This window comes from Arvicola amphibius, chromosome 10 (genome assembly GCF_903992535.2).
Source record: "Arvicola amphibius chromosome 10, mArvAmp1.2, whole genome shotgun sequence".
Classification (NCBI taxonomy): Eukaryota; Metazoa; Chordata; class Mammalia; order Rodentia; family Cricetidae; genus Arvicola; species Arvicola amphibius.
The window spans coordinates 59,609,371-59,630,393 of record NC_052056.1 but is presented as its reverse complement, the minus strand read 5'-3'; the positions used below and the strand labels follow the sequence as shown (position 1 = coordinate 59,630,393).

Sequence of the window (21,023 nt, the reverse complement as noted above, 5' to 3'; positions counted from 1 at the left end):
TAGTTTACTTAATTAGATCTGCCTTTATTACTCAAAAAATCTATTTATTTCATATTTGAGAGGCTTTTATTCGGTTTAACGTAGCTTCAATTATTCTGTGATGTTATACTGAGAATACTCAGTACAACTTCTGCCCGAGATCTGAAGCTGTAGAGAAATACATGCAACCTGAATAAGCCTTCAAGGACTGCGTGGAAATCAATTCAGCAAATAAAAAAGCAAGTGATTTAGCAAATTAATAAAATAACTTTATATATACTTACAGAAAAAGTACTTAAGGACACATGCATACAACCAATAGATAAAGTGCTATTGAAAGTAATAGCTTCTGCTCGTTTTGTTTCCAATGGTTCAGCTGGAGCCTATACCCCCGATACATACATACATAGCACAAGCTCTTTTGATCCTGACCCATGGCCTTCAGTGTAACACAGTTTCCCAGGCAGACCTGCACAGCAGGGCAATGTGCTTCTCAGTAGACACTGGCAATGTCGATAGTTACACCACACCCTGAAATTTGGCATGCAGCTCAGGAATTCGGACACCCTTGAGTTTTTGGTGAGTTGGTAAATGTGAGCCAGATCCCAGAATCTGAATCAATGAATGAAGATGAATCAGCTCTCTAGCTATAAAACTCTGGATCCCATGAGTATAACTCGGCATCAAAAGCATCCCTTGTATGCATCCTCCTATTTAGCTCCCCTTGTCTATCTAGAAGATAATATTAAAAATACTCCATGATAAACTATAGTCAAGGTTGATATAAGATGAGAGCCATGCAGATGTGATGATGGCTTTTGACTTGTTTTTTAACTATTTCTGGCCCTGGAGATGCTGTCTTTTTGTTTGTTTGTTTTTATCTAAAGAGTCCTTGAGTAGCAGAGAAGAATGCAACATGAATATTCACATATTCCTATGCTTACTTATTGGTCTTAGTGGGCCCTAGAGGCAGGCACTAGAGCTACCCCATGGATATGAGGTTAGAGACAGCCATGAGTGCTCGGTCCATGGGCTAACAAACACTAGTCACCAAATCACACAACTTCTTCATTAATTGTTGAGGTGTTTTCTAGATGGAGTTGGAGAAGGTCTCTGAAGAAATGAGATTTTACTGTGGTTCGAGAGACACTATTACTTAACTAAGTTAGAAATGGAAAAGATGCACACATGCATAGCTCCAGTAGGAAGGATTTAGGAAACAGGCCCAGAGAAGTCTGAACAAAACTGCAATGCATTATGGTGTGTGGAATAGAAGGTTCTACCAACCATTTTGATAACCATCCAGCAAAAGGCCACAAGGGGGAGAGACACCATCAGATCCCCATGGAAAAGCTATGGCTTTGATTATGGAAAATCGACTGGAGGGAACTTGGGAAGAGGTGGGAAAATGAGACAAAAGTTCAAATTCTGATGAGGCTTAGATTTGGATAAAAAACATGGCCAGGACTGTGTGGTTTGGTCATGGTGGTGACAGAGAAGAAAGCAGTAAGGTTGATCCCCAGGGGCACAGACTGTTGGGAACAGAGGGAGGCAATCACTGGACACAATCAAAGGAGCAAGGCAGGCTAGCTCTGAGACACTAACTTCCTAGGATCTCTCTCTGCACGCATGCTCTGGTATGTTCATAAATGACAGTGACGGTTGCCACCCTGAACTTGAGTGGAAAATATCCTCTAATGACAACTGTCAATCTGATGTGGCAAGCTGTGCCTCTGGTTTCAAAGATGTAATTTATATGCTACGGGTTAAAAATAAATGATACATCATTAATGTATGGGGTGCCATTAAAAAATAAAAACAGAGGGAACACTAAATCCATTTTAAAAACACAACCTCAGACTTAAGTGGAATTGATGCCTATGTTCTTGACTGTGGTGTAGCTCTGAGAGTCTCATTAACCCGTCACATAAAGGCCAAACATCTGTGAAGGCCCTGCTCACTCTCAACTGGCTAGTGAAATTCTGTCTTACCTCTCCAAACCCTGCTCTCGAGAGTTTCGTTCCTAGTGTTCACCTCTCCAAGGTAAGTGGCTCTTGCCTTTCTATGACTTGGTGGGTTTTGCTGTTGTTTTTGAGACAGTGTCATGTTGCCAGACTGGCCTCAAACTCAAGATATACTTAAGGCTGTCCTTGATTTTTTGGATCTTTCTGCCCCATCCCCCATGTTCTGAGATTATGGGCATGTACTACCATACATACCATTTGGTACTACCATACCAAATCCTTTGATTCTGTTTAAACCACAATTACTAAATGGAATGAAGTATAAGGCCATATAGGTGTGAAAATACCATCATAAAAACCATTACTCTATATGAGCAAAAATTAAAAAAAAATATACATAGAAAAAAAAAAACCCTTCACAATTATGGCCCAAAGGCCTGTCTTTCCCATGGGATTGCAACCTCCTCATAATTCCAGGATTCAGCCCAGGCCATCACTGAACACATCATGGTTGCTTAGTATATTCCCAACTAGACTATACTCAAAATGATGTGTACCCTATAGACCTTTGGGGGTAGATGTAAACGCCCTTCATATCCTACTGTTCACAGTCTGCATTCAAACTTCACTGCCCCACCTGACAGGAAGTTCCTAGGAGAATGGAAAGAAATTTGAGGTTTCCACACTGAATCTGATCCTCCTCTTTCTCCACCACACAATACCCTTGCTTGCCCCTCTTGCCTAGGGGGTGGGTGATGAACATTTATGGCCACAGGTTGCCACACACATCTGTAGCTGTGGCTCTGCTCTCTCTGTTGAGCCACTCCAAGCCTAATGTTGCTTAGTCACCAGAGTAGCCTGGCCTCACCACTTCAACAACGAGACAGTCTAATAACAACTTGAAAAAACTCTTGCTCCATTCTCCTGCCCTGGCATTTCAACCAGAAATAAGTGCTTGCCAAGAACAGCCTTTTCTAAGAGTCGTTCACATCCTGAACCAGATCTGGGAACCAGTTATACATGGTTTCTTAATCAGCCGTTTCTTTCTGTCTAGTTGTGTTTATTCCATCTAACATACAGTCAAGAGGAAACGTTCTTCGGGGCAGGAGGCGGTCTTCTAGTAGCCGAGGAGGGGAATAACCTTTTGAAGGAAACTATTGAGCATCACTGAAGAATGCCATGAACAAAACTGAACTAAAGAGAGTATTCTTGGTGACAAGGGCTTTGTAGTCCTGTTCTACACACTTGGACCCCCTTCTGAAACCCATCCTTAAGTGTTTTTATTCAGCTCTTTATTCCTACAATCATTCACTATGGCTGTGCAACACATCCATGTCTGTTTAGTTTGAGCTCTGTTTCATTTCCACCCACATGAACTCCGTGTGGGCAAGGGCTTTGTTTAGTTCATTGCTGTGTTTTCAAATGCTAAATAAATGACCAAGTGAACTAAAAGAAACATTATTTTACCACATCCTACATGGACAGAGGCAACAATCCTGAAAGGAGATGGGTGCCTTTTGCAATCAAATATAGAATCAGAATCCCAACCCTGTGACCCCTTATCTGGCTTTCTCTGATAAATTACCTTATTCAAAATAGGCTTTTAAGTTTGCATACTCAATTGGTCCATGGTAAAATAAGGGCTTCTAGTTTACCAAAGAATTCCTTCCTCCCAACTCCAGTGCCCCAGCTCCCCAACCATCCACCCAGAAAGCCATCTGAAGCGATTACGCACCAGCAGGCATCAGGAACATATTTTGTTGTTAAAGGCTCAAGTACACACAGTGTGCAAAAGCGCCTGGGAGAGCCCATTGGGTCACCATTCTCGTCTATTCACACAGCACACTGTGCACTGTTTCCAACGGAGAACAGTCAGGCTGAGACTGGAAAGCAGGCAGGAGTCACTTCAAGTGCTCAACTGCCAGTCACTCACTTGTTTTTCTGTCCTCTATTTGAAACAAGTATGATCAAAGTAAATGTCACACTATGGTAGGAGAAGCACCATTCTTCTGGATGGGCTGAGCTAAGGTTTGTTAGCAGATACTCAGTCTGTCCTGTCCTTCCCCTGAGAGCTGCAGTTCTTCCTACTGACAGGTCCATGCCAGGCAGAAGGCAGCTGAGAGCCCGAAGACCTCATGTCTCAGTCTTCCTCAGTGGGGACCTTGACATCCCAGATATCCTATACCCCTTTCCCTAGGGAGAACTGAAGCTGGGGTACCTACAACTTCTTTGAAAGACCCTCCTCGGTCTGGTGCCAGTTTATAGATTCCCCCTCCTTCCCAGTAAGGCTTGAAACTGCTGTGAGAAGCTCTGGGATTCTTTTAAAATAGAGGCGCCACTCACCCCCAAATTCTGAATGAAAAAGTGTGTAATTATCTCCCACAGGGTGCCTGACAATCGTCCTCACTCTGCTCAGCTGACGTCAGTGCCAAGAACCCAAGGACCAAACTTTGAGAAACACGGTTCCATATGCACACCTGACAACTCCTTTACACACACACACACACACACACACACAGCACATTTTAGTAATTTTCACATAAATGCTTTCAGACCCACAGAGTCCAACTATCTTCGCTCACACTTGCCACAATCCATTACAGTGACTCCCCACTCTCCCCTTACCCCCACCCACACAGCCCACCTATCAGATTACCTAAGTTCACTCTGATTTTGCTTCTCCTCTGCTCACAGTCCTCCCATAATTCCCTGTGAGTAGCAGGAGTCCTTTAGCCAGGTGCTCAGTGCCCTAGAATTAGCATGTTAAGGCCTGAGGATGTGCTAAGCACAGGAGGTGACCCTGAAGAATGGCTTTCTCATGACTTACAAGCATAATTAAAAATATATTGAAGACAGTAAAGATGTTGTAAGCCCTGCATCAGGGAAGTCTAAAGGGCCAGCAACCCCTCCAAAGAGACTTCTTCCTCTCACCATCTCCCATCCTCCAGCCAGCTTTTCCCAAACACAGCAGAAGTGCTGCGCCTTCCTTGCAAATCCTCATCTCGGGAGAATCACTCCAGTCAGAATAGAGTTTCCACTAACACACACACACACACACACACACACACACACACACACACATGCATGGACATGCAAGCACACAAGCATACACACATATGTATATCCATGCAAGCATGCGTGTACGTGCATAAACATATGCACACACGCATGCATGTACATGCAAGCACGCATGCAAGCAAGCACATGCAAACAGGCAATCACACACATATGCATGCACATGCAAGCACACACACACACACAGACAGGTAAGCACACGAGCATACACACATATGTATATCCATGCAAGCACGTGTGTGCGTGCATACACATATGCACACACACGCATGCATGCACATGCAAGCACACACATATGCATGCACATGCAAGCACACACACTCATGTATGCGCACGCAAGCACACACACACATGCACATGCACATCACACGCACACACACAGAGTAAACACAGAAGAAGGTTGTGGTGGGGAGGGGAGAAGGGCAGTTTGGCTGTATGATGGAAAATAGGAATCCAGAAAGAAGAGGGTAGGAGAGAACCCTGAAATGCCCAGAAGAGGGATATGCACAAGCCTCTAACCTGCAGAGACCAAGAAGAGAGGAAAGGTACCCACTGCCTCCTCCTATAGGGGAAAAGGATGGAGCATGTCCACTAGGATGAGGACACACAGAGATGGAAATATCCCTATCTTCACTTCAATCAGAAAGCGACTGCCCACCTTCCCTCCTGCCTCAGGTTCAGCAAAGCCTGCTGGTACTCTGGCTGGGTTTTCATTCTGCCTAAAAAAAATCATGTATTTTTTACCTGAAAATATCTTGATGAGTGGATTATCACCATTAAAAATTTAAGTGAGAAATAAACTGCTAATTACTGCCACAGGCAAGTGGGTAATATTCAAATCTGTGCTACAAAGGAAAGTCTCACCAAGGCTGAGTTGGCATCACTGACTGAAAAATAAGAATTGGGAGTGGGTGTTTGGGGGTAATTTCTAGTAACAGATAAATAGGTGTAGAGAGCAATTCTTAAATGACAGTATACAAAGAACAGGGTCATGGCATGAGTTTAACTTTTTTTTGTGGTACAGACAGTTTGAGGGTCAATCTGAGGCTGTCAGTAGCTGCACAACATTGGGAAAATCTCTTCCTGTGGAACCAAGTGCTCCAGCAGGGCTCTTTGATCAGTGATATTCTAGCCCCTTGGCCCAGCTGTGTCTGACTCCCACCCCCTGCAGCGGAGAGGCTAACAGCACGAGCTCTGATGTCAGGTTGACTTGGGTTTGAGGCGGGGCTCTGCCAGCAGGCCTTGGATCAGAAAGAACTGAGTGTACTTGACCTTTCTATGCCGCAAACTCCTCCTCAGAAAGATGGGGACCAAACTGCCACCTGCCTCACGATACTGGGAGATTAACTAGGAGAAGGCAAGTGAAGGGATTAGATGTCCAATCATACTTCCTCTTAGAGCCGGTGAACTCTGAGCTCTGAACAATGCAGCTTTTATAAACAGTTCAGTCTCAAGAGTTGGAACTAATCTTTCCTTTGATGTTTGAATTTCTTTCCAATGCTCTTTTTTTTTCCCAATGCTCTTATCATAAAGACAGTCCATTTCAAGTCCTGAAGATGGTTCCTCAGACGTGTGTTCTGAGAGCTGACTGTGTGCACAAGGTGTGTGAACATCTGCTTCTTAGATTGCAGTCTTTTCTTCTACAGGAAAAGTTAGTTTCCAGATCACCATATTTTGGTCCCCCCTTTTGTTATTGCTAATCATTCTCAAGGCAACCTGCAATACTCGCTTTTTATTCAGGTTTTATTACATAATACTGCCAACTGGATTATTCAACGGCCAAACTGGTTTCGTCTGATTAAAGAGCTACAGTCACTACAGTTGGTAAATGACTGGTTATCTGGAATTGAACACTCACAAATCTCTTTCGGGCATTTCTTTTCTTTGCAAACAAAGTCAACAAAGTAAAATCTATAATTTTCCACATGAGGCACCAGGAAAATTAATGCAGGAAGATTCCCTCGCAGTTCAGGAAGTCTGGTTCTAACAGTACTTTCCATCAATTCCCAACGTTGCAGCCAAGCAAGCTAAATCTTGCTGCTACTCCTGTTAGCTCATAGGAGTGGACGCTTAATAACAAGATGCTCTTTTTAGGGGAGGCCACAGGAGCCTCAGAGGGGTCATTGCCCATCCATGACACGGTGAACAGATCCACCTTCTTCCAGCCAGCAGTAGGCATTTAGCCAGACTTCCTGTTCCTGTTCTGCCTGCCTATGCACCAAGAAGCAGTGCAACTCTCATCCTCCCCCCCCAGAGGGAGCACTGCTGGACTCTACCAGGCCGCCATTCTTTTGCTGTCTGGCCTGAACGCGTGCCACTAGTAAGTCCTAAGGTGCACACGTCCTCTCTCTGGTGTAGATGCTTCAAACTTCTAGCACAGAGACTTGCGTACAGTAGACATTCCGAAAATGCTTTATAGTATAAAGACACCTTTAGAAAGTTCAGAGAGTCACCATTCAAAACAAAAGCCTGGTGAGGAAGAAGGGGAGGTTGAGCAGGATGACCTGCTGGGGTGTTCCCCAAACAGTTTCTCTGACCACGAAAACACACAAGCAATTTACTTCTCCCAGAAAGAACAAATGTCTAGTTACTCCTTGTTCCTTCCAGCCGTATGAGGTCTACGTGGGCTTGGAACTGGCCGTTTGCATACATACAAAGTCAGAGGAGTGTCAGGACCATAAAGGGCTCAGGGTAGAGACTGGGTGACGCTGTCACAGAGTGCTTTTATTGCTGTTGCCCAATATTGTTCTACACTAAACTGAAAAACAAAACCAGGACTGAAAAATATTCCATACTAATTGCATAGCAGGCATCCTTCACTTTCTTCAGTTTAATGAATCCAACTTCAGTTTTACTTTTAAGATGAATTTCCAAGCATTCATCTAGCCCAGCAGGGAGAAAGGAAGCTGAGAAGACACCTGTTGGGACCAGGAGAAAGGAGGCAGGCCATTTCTGGAAGCAGGTGTTTTAAATAGAATCTCTTCCACTGACAACTTTGGATTATATATTTCCGCTTCACTCTTACTTCAAGCATTAAAGGACAAAACATTCCTACCTGCGCAAGATCTAACTCCAGAAATGTCAGTGGGGCAGATGGCAGAGGCTGGCTTGCTCTCCATCATCCCATTGGGGATTTACAGCTCTTTATTTTGTCTGTCTCTCCATTTTACACATTCATTTCATCTTCCTCCCCAGCAATACACCCATTTTAGTGCCTTCCATGGTTAAGCCTGTTTCCCTCCCTTTGCTCACTGTCTGTCTCTGTCTCTGCCTGGGATATGTGGCCTGTCTTCCCCTGTATAATGTGTATCTTTCCGTCTCCCCAGTCTTATTTTATGATTTTCTGTGTCTTTCCTGAGGCTTTTCCTAGGGCACCTGGAATATGGATCACATGACCTACTTTCTGGTCCTGGCACTATTATTAAATGGCTGTGTGGTTACAACCAAGTCACTTCACATCTCTGGGACTCAATTCCCTCAACTGTACAGAAAGTTTTACTGGCTGTGTTTTCCAGCATTGAGAGTTTTGAGATTTAGTCACAGAATGAAATGGAATCTTTATCAGACAACCCACATGGCAGACGCTGGGGAGTCCCCAACAGCACAAGCACCAGGGGGCACCCGAGGACCAGGAGAGAGAATGTGACGGTTTGTGCTAGGCAGGCACTGTGTTTGCATTCTGTGTCAAGAGGAAGGTACTATTGTTACTGGTTCTGATTTAGAGATGGGAGAAAAAAACCCAGAAGCATTGTGAGATACAGTAGCTTGTCTATGTCCTGCTGGCCACAGAGGCAAGACATGTTCAGAACAGGATTTGCTGATTCCCGAGCCTGCGCTGGTGTCTGCCAACTCTGCATTGCCCTGGCTGATGATAGCTACACAGGAGCCTCCCATGCAGGCTACTGAGAAAATATCTCTGGATCCTAAATGAGAAAATATCTTGGGTCCAGACAATGGGTAGTGTCCAAAGAACTCTCTCTTCCTTTAAGACACTGATTCTGACTTCTCCCACTGTTGCCTGAACTGTTCCAGGAATAGTCAATTACTCTACAGTATTTAGTTCATTCTGGACCCATGAAAGAGACCTGAACTTCTTGCTTGAGCATCATGGGATGCATGAGCACTGAGATTGTATCCCCTGTGTCCTCAGCCTGGGCCAGGAACACCAAGAACCTCAAGATGTTATAGCACAGTTCTTGTAGGCTGGTTCCACATTCACCAATTAAACTACCACTGCATGGGCGAGGGAGAGCTTCTATTCACTTGACAGAAGCAGGTGGAGGGGCTTCTCTAAATTCCTGGTCAATTCTTCAAGCTTAAAGAGAAGCCCAGTTCAGCTGAGGAGAGGGAGCCCGAAAAGGCCAGTTTCTATAGCCATACTGATGAATTTCTTGCATATCACCATAGAACCTCCACCTGGCGATAGATGAAGAAAATGACTGAGCCCCACATTGGAGCACTGGACTGAGCGCCCAAGGTCCTGATGAGGACCGGAAGGAGGGAGAACATGAGAAAGAAAGTCAGGACCGTGAGGGGTGCGTTCACCCATGGAGACAGTGGGACAGAACTAACGGGAGATCACCAACTCCAGTTGGAATGGGACTGATGGAACATGCGACCAAACCGGACTCTCTGAATGTGGCCGATGGTGGGGGCTGACTGAGAAGCCAAGGACAATGGCGCTGGGCTTTGATTCTTCTGCATGGACGGGCTCTGTGGGAGCCTTCTCAGCTTGGTTGATCACCTTCCTGTACCTGGGGGGAGTTGGGAGGACCTTGGTCTAAACATAGAGTAGGGAACCCTGATGGCTCCTTGGCCTGGAGAGGGAGGGAGAGGGGGTATGGGTGGAGGGGAGAGGAGGGAAGGGGGAGGAGGAGGGGAGGAGATGGAAATTTTTAAATATAAAAAAATAAACCATAAAAAAATAAAAAAGAGAAGCCCAGTTTCATGTAGACACAGCTAAAAGCTATACAGAAATCAGAAAGAAAGAAATCCTGATCTCTGCTCATGAGGAGACTGTCACAAACAGGGCACACACGATTCTTAAATGATGGTGGAATTCAATGGTGAGTATGCTATCAAGATTTTATTTCCGGAGACTGAGCCTCATGTAGCTCAAGCAGGCCTTGAACTCACTATGTAGCTGAGATGACCTAACGTTCCTCATCTTAAGTGCTAGAATTACAGGCACATACGTCCACACCAGATCGAAGCAAGGAAATAACCTGAGCGGTCTATGTCCCCAAACTAGGATGGTTCATGCAAGGTTGGGAGTCAACAGACCGTAGATGGCATCCATCACCCCAGCCCTCAAGCATGTGAGTTCAGTTGCCTTTTGAAACACAGTCCAGATATCTGCCAGGCACTAATGATTGAGTGGATGTCAGGTAAGCAATTGAGATGCACCAATAGATTTCTTTCCTTTTCAGTTTTTCTCCCACATACATGCATGTCTATATGTACAGAGAATAAATGAGTGAGCCATTGAAGCAAATGGGATGATGAGTGAAGAGCTAATACTCTCAAAAGTCACACTTACATACCCTGAAAAGGGCAGTGGAGTTGACCCTTCCGAGAATCCAGTGTTCAAGAAATATCCGAGCCCCTCTCACATCAACCCTCTGATCTTACATCTGCTTTTCTACTTTGCCAACAATACAACAAACAGAGACACTTATTTTTAAGATGTCACAGGATAGCCATATATGCATCCTATTACTTTTCTTCCTTATAGTACAGATGCCGTATGGCTACAAGAACGTCTGATGACTACAGATCTGTGAGAATCCGAGTGTGACATGCTTCCCTCCCCATAGCTGTCCTGCAGCTCTCCAGAGGCCTGCCTGTGTCACGGCAGGAGGATGATGAGGAGCCCAGCACACTGTCCCACTTGTACTAGTGGCCATTATTATCTTGGCGAGTCACAGGGAGTTTATGGAAGTAGCCACACCCCTCTTTTGTCCCTTCGAGGCTGGCCTGGCGCTGCACTCATCTGTCTCGCTTGCAGGTCAGATGGCTTCCCTGATCTCTGAGCTCCGGGTGATGAATTTATCTGGACAGTTCCAGATGGCGTGAGTGGGCAGCTGCCTCGCCCGCTTCTCCCTGCCTGCCAGTCCCAGCTCTCAAAGTTGATTGACACACCAGCCATGCTCTCCCCTGGGGACTGACATATCCTTATGATGACTCTATCACACGTCAGTCAGGAAGGGTTGCCACATGGGAGTCAGGGGAGCCCAAGAAGGAAAGGTAAGCCTGAAGGTCCCTGTACTTATGCCAACTCCCAGAATGTTTAACAATGGTAGGGACACTCCCTCGCCTGCCTGTCCACCTTGGGCACCTAGTACCAGGCTCCTGCCAACAGCAGCTGTGAAGACATGTAACCAGGCTCTCACTCTCTCATGCTTTCTTGCTCTTTCTGGATTATACTCCCTCCCGCAGGAGAATGGAAGGAGAGTGAGCTGACATTTCCTGTGTAAAGAGATGAAATCCCACATGGTGACAGGAGTCTGACTGCGGGTGTTTGCACCCAGGGTCTCATCCTGCATCCCAAACAGAGTGAGAGGAGTATGACCCTGGCTTTGATCTTGGGTCCAGGTCCTACTCAGCTCCTCCTACGGAGCTCATGAGGCCTCTGGGCAAAGCTCCCAGGGCCCCAAGGACAGAGAAACAGAAAGTATAAAGGGGGAAAGAATGGGTGATTTCCTCTGAGTGGGCACTTCTGGCACGGCTATATTGTTACAGTCAGAAACAATCATTTCATTACTAATTGCAATGATGGAAGAACAGGGACTAGCAAAATAATACAAAAGACAGACAAAGCCAAAGTGGCCTCTGGCCATGGGATGTACAGGGATTGATAACCTTGCTTTAAATTGGTTTCAAACGTCCAGTTTTGCCAATAAATCACAATAGCTCCTATGCCGTCCAACCCCTACTCTGTCAATTCACCTTGGCCTTGATCAAGGAATGGGTTCACTTTACGTAGAGTACCTCAGGTGAGCCCACAATACCAGAGTTGTCTAGTGCCTCCCTGCCTGCACGAAGAGGACATGTGTTACCCGACTATGAGGGTAACACTACTCCCCAACACTACTTAGAGCTGCTCAGCACGAGGCACGCCCTTAAAAAAGCCAGTTTGTTTTGTCTTGTTTCCCTCTCCTGAAGTGTGTGCAGGGACAGCTGAGGCCTGAGCTGCAGTGTTCCCTCTCTCAACGCAGACCTCCCTGAGCCTGGTAACCAGCATCTTGAGATGGGGGACGGGACATGGGGGCACTGAGCCTGTTACCTGCTGCACGTCCTGCTGGAAGACACACAGCTGCAGCCGCTGGTGCAGCCGCACCTTGCGGTGCTGCCAGATGCTCTCAAGCCGCCGCTGGTGGTGCAGCACCTCATGTACCACATCCAGCACCTGGTGTACCGCCTTGGAGTAGTTGGCTGTGGCTGTGAGAGACTCAGAGTTCCCAGGACTCAGGGGACGCTGCAGGACGTCCAGCAGTGCTTTGCCATCCTGGCTGACCTGCAGAAAGGAAGGGAGTTCTGGTCAAGAGCCCGTGATCAAGGGAGAGCAAAAACAAGCAAGGTCAGTCAGAGAGAGGTAAGAAGACTCGGCCCAGGGGGTCCCGAAGAGGCCTGATAGCCTCAGTCCTCACCAAGCTCATCACAACCATGGAGTGTGCCAGCCATGGTGTCTACAGCCTAAAGAACAGACCATCCAGAGTGGAGGGAGAGAGGGGCTGCAGGACCGCTGGCCAGTTGTGTGTGAAAGCCTCTCTCCCATCTCCAAGTATAGTTGACTGCACAGGGCAGGGGGTCTGCTCTGTTCTCGGCCCTTTCTCTGATGTCCACGACAGTGCCTTGTCATATGGTGGAAGTTTCCTAAGTATTTCAAATGACTCTCTAACTACATCAGAGGGCAGAACTTCATGTCAGAAGCAAAGTCACATGTGTTGCTGCCCTAAATCTCTCAGCTTTCTCTTCCTCAGCTTCCGCTGTGTGGCTCCAAGTTTCTAGACATGCTAACAGAGGCACTGGTCCTCAGTATCCTTGTCTGTAAAAGGGAATGGCGGTGGGTATTAAATGAGCTAGCACATGCAGAGTGCACAGGGCCTAGAGCACAGCACCATTATCGTCATCTCTTCCATCTCTCTTGCTACCTTCCTCTTTTATTTCTTTTCCTTTCTTTCTTGGATCTTTATTGGCTCTTTCACCCTTTCTTCTCCCCCTTCTTGAAGTGCATCTTTCTAGAAGGTGCAGAGTAGGGTAGGGACCTTCAGATTGTGGACACCCCACTCAAGTTCCTAGACTTCCCGTCTTCACCCTCAGTGCTGGCGGCAGTGGGTACTGTATCCCTGACATTCCTGTCCCTGGTACCCTGCCACAATCAGAGGCACTGCTCATTCTGGGAAGTGGCATTAGAGGATCAATACCCATGGCCCCACTGTGCCTGGCAGAGTTCCCGTTGAATGTGTGCCTCTCCCTCTTGAAACAGTGGATACTGTAAAAACTGACAAAAATTTTACAACTCCAAATTTATTTAATTAGGGTCAAAGTTGAAGCAGGCGTGGTGCTGAAATGGCCTTTTCCTACTGGGAAGGCAGAAAGAGGTGTGCTTCCCTATCATCTACGTGATGAGCCGGGAGCTCTTCCCAGCCTTGCACCTCCCCATACTTCACTTCAGTCTCAGGTGGACTCCAGAGCACAGAAGCAGCTACGTTCTTCTTATAAGGCTCAAAAACTTTTGTTGGGGCTAAAAGAAGTGGCGTAGTAGAGTTAGGTTAAGGCAAAAGAGGAAAGTGCCACACACCCCCACCCATCCATCCACCCATCCATCCACGCCCTCCAGTCCCACCTCCTCAGTTAATCGCTAAGGGGCCGGAAGTTTATAGATAACACAGAGATACCCTCCAGAGACGTGAACAGATGGTGTCCAAGGGCTAAAGCCAGGGCAGTTCTCCATGGGGAATTCTGAACAAACACTGTATCTTAATACTCTACCACGGGCTGGGTGGTGAAGACAGTGGGCCAAGTCCCTGACATTCGAGTCAATATAACATCCATCTCCAGGCCTCCGTCTCCACAACTGCAGAGCCTTAGAGGAGCCCCAGCTCCAGAGGAAGAGGGGCAACAGTCTGTCCGTCTGTGAATTTCTCCTCGCGGATATGAATGAGCATCAGCCTCATCTGCTCTCTACTTTGGTAAGGGCACGGGTAGAGGCCCAGTTCTGTCTCAAGGTGAAGCCTTGGGGCCACCTCTTTCAGAACTGGGGAGATTTGATGGAGCTCAAAAGCACCCTCTGTGCTTCCTCTCCTGACCAAACTCTTCCCCGTCTGTGGCCCTCACCGCTGTCAGGCCTCAGCTGGGCAGGTACACGACACACATCATCCTTACATTGCTTGACGCTACTCAGGAGATTCGCTTCACAGAGGAACCCAAAGCCCAGCATGCAGACGGGGTCACACAGCTAACAAGCCGGGGAGTCCGAGACTCAAAAGTGTCTTCACTCTGGCAAAACCCTCCCTCTGACCATGAAAACTCACATGGAGCAACAGTTATTAAAATACAGGTGAGAATCCCCAGTTTCTGGCATTCTTCTTCAGTCTAGAGGAAAGCCCTGAAGACTGCACCTTCAAAGAGCCTTCTCAAGGCAATCAGATGCAGGCAGGGTGGGAAGCCATGGCCATGACCACTTCTCCCTGACCTTGCCCCAGAGGAGACGGGCCAGAGGATCTGAGATCAACTGCTCTCTTTATCTGGCTTCCTAATCGCCCATCTCTTTCACTCAGCTTTTCCCTTGGAATCCAGGCTAGTTAGCAGATATCCAGACCTGTGTTTTTCTACACATATGTACATGTGGCCCTTTTGGGAGTATCCAACAAAATTCCTGTTTTCACCTTTCAGCATCTCCCACCTTTGATTTTTTTCTCCCCAAATAGAAGGGTCCTTCACTTTGCCCTTTGCATGAATGGCAGCTTCCTACTCCTGCACACAATGGAACTTCCTTTGGCTCTTTCAGGAGAAAAGAGTATTTGCTCAGTGCTCAGTGGGCTGTTTTTTTTTGTTTTGTTTTTTGGTTTTTCGAGACAGGGTTTCCCTGTAGTTTCTAGAGCCTGTCCTGGAGCTAGCTCTTGTAGACCAGGCTGGCCTCGAACTCAGAGATCCTCCTGCCTCTGCCTCCCGAGTGCTGGGATTAAAGGCGTGCACCACCACCGCCCGGCTTCAGTGGGCTGTTTTTTGTTTTGGTTTGGTTTGGTTTTGTTTCCTCTACAGGGGTGCAAGCTCTGGTACTACACATTCTTTTATCAATAGGAAGGCAGATTCTGAAGAGTCAGCCTTGCTTCTTCACACCCTTCCTCCCTAAGGAGGAAGGTGAAGTGGTGTCTAGGTATATGTGCAGGAGGCAGAATGCACCAGAGCGGGCCTGGTAAAAGCTCAAACCATATCTTCCCCTGGCTAGAGACTCCAGAGATCACAGGTCAAGGCTCCTAAGGACGCCTCTGGAAAGAGGAAAACTTTCTTTCCTTAAAGTCCAAACCAGGTTATTCGATATCACAAACACCAGCACTCCAGCCCCGTCAGCCAACACACACAGATCCACGATTGTCCTTCAGGTCCTTACCTCCGTGTAGGCCTGGGTCACCTGCTCATACAAGGACTGGTGATGGTGGATGGCCAGCTCCAGGTCCTGCATCTCGGAGGGAAGGCCACCTTCGCTGCACATCTTGCACCAGGCATCCACTCCTGACAAAAACTGGAAAGAGATGGCAGGTGAGCGGGTAAGGGGCACAGGGTGGAGAATGAGTAAGTTAAACAGTAGAGAGGGCCAGGCACCTTGGGAACAATGAGGAGAAACTGTGGTATTTCAGAAATACCTTCAAAAGGCTGAACTAACCCCTGCTACAAAGTTTGGCCAAGGAGACATTTGGAAAGCATAGTTTTTACAAGAACTGGGCAGGGCCAGACATCTGGATGTTCAATAGGGTGTGCCCATGCAACATCTACAAAGCACAGAGCCCATAGATAATGAGCACTCCTTGTCCATTTGGGCAGGTGTCAGGGGTTGAATGAAATGCAATTAGAGTTTGCTAGCTGTGCTTTCTGTGCATGGGGAATTATGGGGAGAGGCAATGAACACCTCAAGAGTATCCTTGGCACCTCCTATAGGGTATGCAGAGTAAGACTCAACAGGACTTTCATTAGACCTGTGCTCCTGAGGGCTGAACACGGAGGGACATAGCAGGGAAAACTGCGCAGTTCCTAGAGAGGTAGCGGCTCTTGGGATGTGGTGTACAGACAGACCTTAGCAGACAACACATTATTTAAAAGTTAAAATTAACAACTGTAGAAACTATGGGTCTCCATGTACAAATGGTGAGCTATCTAAAACCACTCAGGTTTATTGGGTAGAAAAAAATACACCTTTAAAAGTCAAATAATTCTTCACCCAACAGTCTGGAATGGTACTGTCTGTGATTCCCTTGCCTGAGTGCATAGTTCCATTTAAATTAATTGCCTAAATACCTTATTATCTCATTGCCTAGAACAGCCCATAGAGGACAATAAAGAGCTGCCTAATTAAACGCATAAAAAATAGTCTTGAGTCCTTCCTTCCTTCCTTCCTTCCTTCCTTCCTTCCTTCCTTCCTTCCTTCCTTCCCAACCAAATAGAAACATGGTTTATAACTTTCCCTGAAGGACTGGAAACACCGGAGGAAACTGTGCTAAAATAGAAACAAATAAACTTGCTTTTGAGCCAAACAATCCAAGGCAGAAAAATCTCACACTAGCAGTTCCTCTCAGTTCTGGCCCTGTGTTTTCTTCTGCAAATATGTAACCACTCATCCTGGTATCTGTCAGTTTTTAGCCTCTGGCCTGTTGGCTGCTCCACTTGGTTTTATATTCTGTGTCTTGAGGCATCTCTTGGCCAGGTACTATTCAGTGTCACATGGGACATACTGGGAAGCTTCCTGCTGGGTTATTATTCTACCCCTCAGTACTTCAGAGGAACCTGGGAGCAACCTGACATTCTGGGGTCCCCTGAGGAGAGAGGGATTTCCCTGTTTCAATCACAGGAATCCTATAGCAGGCCCTATACGGCTAAAGCAAGGAAGCCAGAGACAGAGGGAGGGACAAAGTCTTCCTTGCTAACTAGATAAACCCAGAACAAAGGGAGCAAGGGATAGAGCTGAGGACAGAACAGGCTGGACACCAATGTCCTTAGGATCCTAGGAAGGAACCAGCCACTACTTAGTTCCAAGAAAAGATGTGGCTAGGTCCCTCTCAAAGTGTAGGCCCATGGTTTTGATTTATAGAAAGTATTTATCTCAGAGTGGGGGACAGCTACGGATGGAACTAAACACAGGTGAAAAAATAAAAGGAAGCCGGGCGGTGGTGGCGCACGCCTTTAATCCCAGCACTCGGGAGGCAGAGGCAGGCGGATCTCTGTGAGTTCGAGGCCAGCTTGGTCTACAAGAGCTAGTTCCAGGACAGGCTCTAAAAAAGCTGCAGAGAGACCCTGTCTCGAAAAACCAAAAATAGAAAAAAAAAAAAAAAAAGAAAAAAGAAAAGGATGCTGGGTCAGTGTGTTCAGCAAATACACGTGGTAGTAAGAGCGGCCAGTTGTAACATATTAGGTGGCTTACTGGGCCCATCTATCACAGCCTGTCTCCTCCCAGCAGCCCTGTGAGACTGACAATAGGCTCACACTAGAGAAGAGGAAAGGAGTTTAGAATGGTGGCATTGACATGTTCAAAACTTAGGAGGTAGGGGACTGGGTACAGAACCCTCATGTCTGGTCTCAAAGTCAAGGCTCCTTCAATGGTTCCATGTTGTTGCCATCCCTGTTAGACTGGTTAGGAGGAGGGACTTAAGATACCATTATGTGTCTGAAACTCCTTTACAGGTGGGCTACCTAACTAGAACACCACAAAAGGAACTTAGAAGACCACAGGTATTTAATGTTAGTTACTTCTGGCTTCAAACCTCAGCAGCCCAGACTGTAGGATTTTAGCGTGGATTTGAGAAAATGTTTAACAATTAGTACATACATGGATGTGTGCATGTGTGTGTGTGTGTGTGTATTGATACACACGAGTACATTACAAATTTTATTAATATAAAGAATATGTAATCTAACTTTACAGAGAATAACACACACAATGCCTCATATTGTAGTTTCCTGCGACCTCCCACTCTCTCAGGTGCTTTGGGTAAACGCTTGTACCCACAGCCAACCTCCGGTTGGGTAGTAAGCGACAAGTTTCAATCGCTCCCACACAACGCTGCCAAGTCTTTGCTTACGTTAAGGAGTAATCCCACAGCTTGCCCCTCACTGACCTGAGTGTGAATACTGAGAGGTATTCCTGGACTTCATGTGCTGCTCACACTGCAACTGCAAAATCTCACCCTCCCCTTTTCTCAGCACTCCAGAGGAGACCATCCAACCCTGCTCTGCAGCGTCTGATGACTTCCATGATGTAAGATGCTCCCATTTTTTTAACACTGTAGCCCACCAGTGTGACATTAACTGAATGTGAAGTGGGAAGGGGTGGCCTACTAATAGCACATAACTCTATGGCATTTCAGTCACAGAGAACATAAAAATAACCCCAAGACCATAGACTATACTGAGATGTAGTAACCAGGAAGTGGTGAGCTTTAAGTATGCTTTTAACATACGGCAATGTTACTGACAACTGGTTCTCCAGGATCTGTGACGCACCACAGGCTCTAAGGCAGGTCATGTGCCCTGAAATTCAGTGTTCCTCTTTGTAAAATGGGCGCACACAGCTACTGCATGTAGCAACAGTAACCGCTATTTCTACCCATTGCATCATTACTAACTTATTATTATCCACAGCAAATGCCTAACAAACGCTTCGTGTAAAATTAAGTTTCCTCTGCTTGACCCTCAAGTTGGCACTCTCCTTTCATTCCTTTGTCTCCACTCAGAGTACATGAGTCAGATAGTCAGCACACACATACACGCACACACGCCATATATAGATATGGAAAACAAGGCTTATTTCCGAAGCTATTCAGCGGGACTTTAGGGTTGTCTGTGGAGAGCGCGCACGCATGTTCCTGTGCTGCCGTGCCCTGCTCTTGCTTGCTTTCCCACTACTACCATCTATGACAGGTCTCTGGGTCTTACCTGCTCTGCCTTCTGGTGGAACACGGCAGACATGGCCAGGATGGTGCTGCGTTCATCCAGAGCAGCAGCAAAACTCTTCCACTCCTGGTCTAGCTGCGTGGAGATCTGCTTGATTTGCTGGGAGGCATAATGGCCGGCCTCTGAGAGGCGGGAAGCGACAGACATGATGCGGTTGATGTTGACATAGGCATTCTAGGAGGCAAGGCAGAGTAAATACTTAGTGGGGGGTGGGCAGACTGAAAAGGTAGCCATCACTGGGCACGGCTGGGAGAGGGGGTACCTGGAGAAGGGGGGGGGCACCCAAAACCAAAAGCCTGAGAGACTGGAATAGGTTTGGTTTCCATATCTATGATAGACCCCAGGAAAGTCCTTCTGTAAAGCTGAGACATTTCAACTGAGAACCAGCATGGACTGTATGCCAAAGACTAACACACATCAGCGCAATCACCTTATCCAACCCTTTATGGAATCCTCAAAGCCAAAGAAGCTACTTTCCATACAGCACTCTTTGGAAGTAGCGGATCATGGGACGAGCTGAAGGAAGCAAAGGTATCTGTCTTATTCTAGAGAGAGCTGGACCCAAGGCATAACTGTCCCCTACAATATGGCAGAGATGGTAAAGATGTGGTAATTAAACAGTTTCCTATCACCAGCCAAAGGTGTCCTTCCTATCTCCCTGTCTTCTCATGCCCTGCCAAAAGACCTCGGGTAGGCACGAGCCACTAGCCAGGGTATTCATAAAGTCAGAATTCAGGGGCCGCAATCTTTTCTTCCACTCGAAAATAAGATCTGTGGGTCCCCTTCTTCTCCCTGTGACTTGGGAACATTTTCCTACTTGATGTCGAACGGCACCAGGGGGTGTCCCTAATGCATCTGCAGGAACTTCCTCGACCTGCTGTCTCCTTTCACGCTGTGTTTTATTTACATCCATTCCCACTTTTGCCTGCCTATTAAAAACTCGAGAACATATATGTTGTTTCCTATTAGGCCAGCAAAAAGCTCTCCGGGAAGGAATAAGACAAAAGGAAAACCACACCAACACAGTGCCATGGTGATCCTGGTTATTTTCAACGATTCTCTCCTATTAATTGTCTATCAAAGCAGCCATGTAATGTGGCATCCTCGGGGAACTCTTCTGCACACATGATGCCCAGAGGACCAGGAGCCAGGTTATTCACACTCTCACTTTTTGCTACAAATCTTCTCAGATGATGATAAATGTTCCTCAGTGGCAGCATTTACTCTGGGCTCCGTGAGCTCCGCTGTAGTTCATTACACTGGGAGAGGCTTAATGACGGTTCCTTTATTTTCCTTTCCCACAAGTCCCCATTCATCTCAGCTGTCCCCATGTCCACATGCTCCATCCCAAAGCTGGCCCAGGCTGATAAGGTCTCTTGGTTTAGAAGGTCTCTGTGGAAGTTTAAAGGTTAAGTGAAGCACACAAGCACAAGTCCATTCTGATGTCTAATGGCCTCTGAGCTCCATCTCTGTTTTTTGCATGGCAAGAGCCCTTCTGTGCCTTCCCTTAAGAGAGCTAGAATATCTCCGGCTGTTGTCACGTGAAACAACCGTCCTTTACAGAATTACGGATCATTATCAGCACCGTTTGCTGACTTAGAACACTGAAAAATTAGACTATTTATAGAACTGTTAGGGGAAAGAAAAACCAACCCTGCGCTTTGAAATAGAAGAGGGAAAGGGGGAGAAAAAGGAAGTGCTGGCTTTAATAGTTCTGTCTCTTAGGGGACAGCACTGAAGTCCTCTAAAATTTCCTGCTTCTGTTATTGTTTTTGCCCAGGTTCTTCACGAAACAGACCTTAGTGGAGAGATGTCACGAAAATCCTCAGTTTGGACACT

At 46.6% G+C, this 21,023-nt stretch overlaps 1 protein-coding gene across 8 annotated transcripts in view; it reads right to left on the bottom strand.

Moving 5' to 3' along the window:
- The window catches only part of Kalrn (kalirin RhoGEF kinase), a 589,603-nt gene that overhangs the window by 317,071 nt on the left and 251,509 nt on the right, over positions 1-21,023 (bottom strand). For all 8 annotated transcript variants that reach the window (XM_038346659.1, XM_038346661.2, XM_038346663.1 and 5 more), the window contains exons 7-9: positions 19,167-19,358; positions 15,634-15,765; positions 12,304-12,534 (exon numbers count right to left, since the gene is read on the bottom strand). In XM_038346659.1, coding sequence (XP_038202587.1) covers positions 12,304-12,534; positions 15,634-15,765; positions 19,167-19,358 — 555 coding nt within the window. The remainder of the gene's footprint in view (positions 1-12,303; positions 12,535-15,633; positions 15,766-19,166; positions 19,359-21,023) is intronic.